We start from the raw sequence: 4,162 nt of genomic DNA, 5'->3' as shown, positions 1-4,162 counted from the left end.
AGGAAGCCCCAAGTCCAGCCGTGAGCATTGCTCAGAAGGCTGCTTCTGCACCCCTTTTGAGTTCCCCTTTGTTAAGAAAAATCGCTTTTCTGTTGAAATGGCTAAAAAAGAGTTTGCTTTGAGTGCTAATAAACAAATAACCCTGCGTGTAACATAAGCCGCTTCCAGGCTTTCTAGGTTCCTCTGAATGTTGTTGTCAGGGCGATAAGCTGTGTGTTTTTGGATTTAGAATAAAAATTCTTCTAAAATATTTTATAATCTGGTGATCCTGGGTGGGTGAGGGTGAGTGGAATTCGGAGGGCTTTGCGCTGCACCCCTTTTCTCTCGCATTTTCCTGTGTTTCAGAACCAACGGGGTTTATGAGGATGCCTCTTCCTTTAATTGCAGTGTGATCACGTCCTGCTGAGCCCAGGAGGCCAGCATCACGGAAGGACAGACTGCTTCCCGCTGAAATCTGCTCTAAAAACAGCCCTGTCACGGGAATAGGGCTTATTAAAAAGTCTTAATAAAAGGGGGAGACTGAGGCACAATAACATAAGCCCAAGGTCAGCTAGCAAGTTGATGTTGAAACAGAACACTCTGGCGCTAGCAAAGTCTGCCAGAGATCACAGATGGAAGAAAAGAGTATGATTCTAGGGTGGGAAAGAGGTGCGTGACCCAACGGGAAGCTTTGATGTTAACAAAGGCATTAGGCCAGATGAAGGTGACCAGGAATTAGTGAACACTGCAGAGACACAGAGACATCTCAGGAAGACCGAGTGAGTGCTGGCCAGGGGGAAAAAAAAAACAACAACTGAGAGCTTTTGCTAAAAAGGGGGACAACCTCTGGGCCTGAGGGAACAGGAGGTGTGGCAGAGCAGAAGCTGCCTCAGCCTGGGGGCGGGGAGGGATTTGCGCTGTACCCACCGATCACAGGCCCTCAATCAATGTTTGTTGAAGGAATTTGCAAAGGAGGCCAGTACTAATGTGGCCTCGATTTGATAACTACCATTTTCCTGGCTGCCGTGATCCTGTGTGGGACACAGGCCAGGACTCCAATAAGCAAAAACAGACAATGGGAGGAACGCAGGAGCCCGCGGGAGGGCAAGTCTGCCAGGAGCATAGACCAGGGCTAGTAAAAGCAGCCTGAGGTGGGAGAGCAAACTTGCCCCCCACAACACCCCCACCATCAGCTGGATTGGGGGGTGGGTGTCCGGCGGGAGTGATTTCAACTGTTTCATGAAAAATGACCTGAACGCTTCTCTGATCCTGGAAACTCCCCATCTAACCCTGGCCAAGGAAAACAGGATTAGGTCTTATTACTTCTGCAAGGGCTTTGCATCTCCACAGAATGAGTTAACCTGCAGGGCAGAGAGGTAATCTCATTCCATTGTCCCAGCAGATAAACCAGAAAGTCCTGAATCACTTAATGGGTTAATAGGACAGTTTTTTTTTTTTTGAGGGGGGGTGGGGGAGGCTGCGGGATTTTGACTTCCTTTGCCTTTTAGACAGACACCCCACTTCCTTGCATTCGCTCTGTCAAATGCAGAGAGCAGCTCACCTCCTCTGGCAATTTTCCTCCAGACCAGTTACAGGTTCCAGGTGTGATATTTCCCTGTAACTTTCACAAGGGACCAGCTCGTCCCAATCGCAATGGACAGTTGCCCCAGTGACCACTGAGACCTGCCATCCTCTGTGTCACCTCATGGGGTGGCACTCAAGACTTTCACCTTTGATGGGGGTGGGGGTGGGTGCGTCTGTTTGTCTCTCCCCGTAAGCATGTATGTTAGGTTCGTCCAAAGTGTCCATAAAAACCACCTGTTCTCTGCAGGAATTCCTTGACCATCCTTTTAAGAGAATGAGCAGAGATGAATAAGACCAGAGGGCCTGTTTTCTTTTTAATGCAATGTATATTTATTGTAAACAATAATATACAAAAAAAAAAGAGAGAGAAAAGGAAAAGGTAAGTTTCACAGAGAGAACAAAAGGTCTGGGGTCAGGGAATAAGCAAAACAAACAAAACACAAACACAAACCGAACCTTACTTAAAGACAAAATATGATTTAAATGCCAGGGTTCTTAAGTTACAGAAATATTTTTTTAAAAAAGATCTGCTTTTATACAGAAATCGAAAGATGCCATATTATGAGTGCTTTAAGATTTTATTCTACTGACTTCTAAAAACTGTTAATATATCTTTTTTTAAATAAAAAAAAGTTTGCTGTCTTTTTTAAAAAGCAATCCCCAAACTGTCCAGCCACAGCAGTAATGAAGAGTGAAGGTCTGTCAGTGGGCCGAGTCCCTCCCCCTTCTTCCCTCTCTCCAAGAGAACATGCAGGGGGCTTTGGCTTCCACATATGTCACAGCTCACACACCATGGAGGCAGCCCAAAGATCTGTGGCAGAAAACACTAAATGACTCAGTGATACACTACATTTGCAACCTCTCATTTGTACAAAAAGAGAAACAAGTTTCCAGTTTGTTTTCAACAACAACAAAAAAAAAAACAACAAAGAAAAAGAAGGACAGACATAGGCATTTATACAAATCTGGGACAAGGCATCCGAAGAAACTTGCTTTTAATAATAAAAAAAGATTAAAGAGATAAATAAAAAAAAACTGGTTACAGTTAAGAACATAATTTAACAACAGATGACCATACCCTTTGAGGAAGTCTCCAACAACCTATTTTAAAGAAGGTAAATTAAAAAAAAAAAAGAGGAAGATTTTTTTAATTAAAACCTCTCCTTACAAAATAAATAATTTTAGCACATGGGCTGTCTTGAAGGTTAACTGCTGGTGTACTGAGAGGCACGGGTGACTTAGAGCCAGCCCCAGCTTCTGCAGGCCTCGTGGCAGGCGACAGGGGCCGTGGGCTGGGGCTTTTGGCTACTGCGACATTTCCCCAACCGATTTTGTCTCCTTTGCTTGCTTTCTGCTTAAGGTTGCAGCAAGGGAGCAAACGCAAGAGAATATGGGCTCAAAAGAGAACGCAAGGTCTTGCCAGCGGCGGGCTTTAAGGCTCAAGGTGGTCTGCTCTTGTTTAAAAAAATATATATGATAAAGCTTACCAAATGCTTCTCTAGACTGTGTTTACTTCCTTTTTTTTTTTATTTTCTGCAAGATAAGGCCTCTTTTTCTTTCTAAGGCAGCTCCTCCTTGAATCAGAAAGCTTGAGGAATCGAGCAAAGCTAACCCCCCCCCAACCGATCTCCTAACACAAATCTGTGTTTTTTTCCCGTTAACAACACACACACTTTTTTTTTCTTTTGTAAGAGAAAGCAAATCTGTACAAAAATACTCTGGTTGCAAGGACAGCTAGCATACACTGTTCAACTAAGTAGTTCAGCTGTTGGAAAAATAAGAGCATTTAATTTTTTATCTAAAAATATGTATAAATCCCCTCAAAATGGTAATGAATCATACACAGTACATACTAAAAATATTTAAAATAGAGAATATTCCTCACAGAGGACTTTTTTCTTTAATTACTGCTAAAAAATAATTAAAGTCCAAACAGGCAGAGAGATTGAGCAATTTTCCATGGTCCTCCATGTGCCTCGCAGAAGGTTTCAGTCCAGTTTCTCGGGATTCGCTGGTCCTTCTCGCCAGGTGGCCTGGCCACCGCTTTGCAACAAGGTGGTGGTGTGGTGGGTGACGGCGAATGTCCGGTGGGGCAGGCCTCGCCTCCAGCGTCCGTGGCTTTCAAGAGTGCTCAAAACAATGTTCAAGGGAAACTCTGGTGGGCGATTTCTTGGGTTCTCTTAACGCTCTCCGCAGCCTCAGGCCCGTGGAAGGTCGCCTCAAGGTCGGGTGAGCTGTGTGTAGACCGGCTGTTCCCAGTGCTGGGGGCTGTGGGTCTGCGGGATGGAGGGCACCCCGGAGGTGTCGGCGATGGGGGTGTACATGGGCCGCTGCGCCGGGTTCATGTAGGTGAAGGTGGAGTAGAGGCCGGAGCCCTGGCCGGCAGCGTGGCTGTAGTAGGAGCTGGAGTTCTGGTGCTCGGTGTACTCGTACTGGGAGCGGGTGATGGGCGGGTAGGAGGGGCTGTAGTGGGGGAGGCTGAAGGGGCTGTAGGCGATCTGCTGCGGCGACTGCTGCTGCTGCTCGCTGTAGTGGCTGGGGCTCAGCTGCTCCGTCTTGATGTGCGTTCGCTGGGCCTGGGGCTCGCTGCCCAGCGTGG

At 46.3% G+C, this 4,162-nt stretch overlaps 1 protein-coding gene across 1 annotated transcript in view; it reads right to left on the bottom strand.

Annotated features, from left to right (window-relative positions):
• Window positions 1–1,930: 1,930 nt before the first annotated feature.
• Window positions 1,931–4,162, bottom strand: part of SOX9 (SRY (sex determining region Y)-box 9) — a 5,154-nt gene continuing 2,922 nt past the window's right edge. The window contains exons 4-5 of the mRNA XM_004693465.2: window positions 4,129–4,154; window positions 1,931–4,082 (exon numbers count right to left, since the gene is read on the bottom strand). Coding sequence (XP_004693522.1) covers window positions 3,783–4,082; window positions 4,129–4,154 — 326 coding nt within the window. The 3' untranslated portion in view covers window positions 1,931–3,782. The remainder of the gene's footprint in view (window positions 4,083–4,128; window positions 4,155–4,162) is intronic.

Source organism: Condylura cristata, unplaced genomic scaffold (assembly GCF_000260355.1).
Source record: "Condylura cristata isolate star-nosed mole 26May11 unplaced genomic scaffold, ConCri1.0 scaffold00038, whole genome shotgun sequence".
Lineage (NCBI taxonomy): Eukaryota > Metazoa > Chordata > Mammalia > Eulipotyphla > Talpidae > Condylura > Condylura cristata.
The sequence above is the reverse complement of the archived record's forward strand: the minus strand, read 5'-3'. Positions and strand labels throughout refer to the sequence as shown.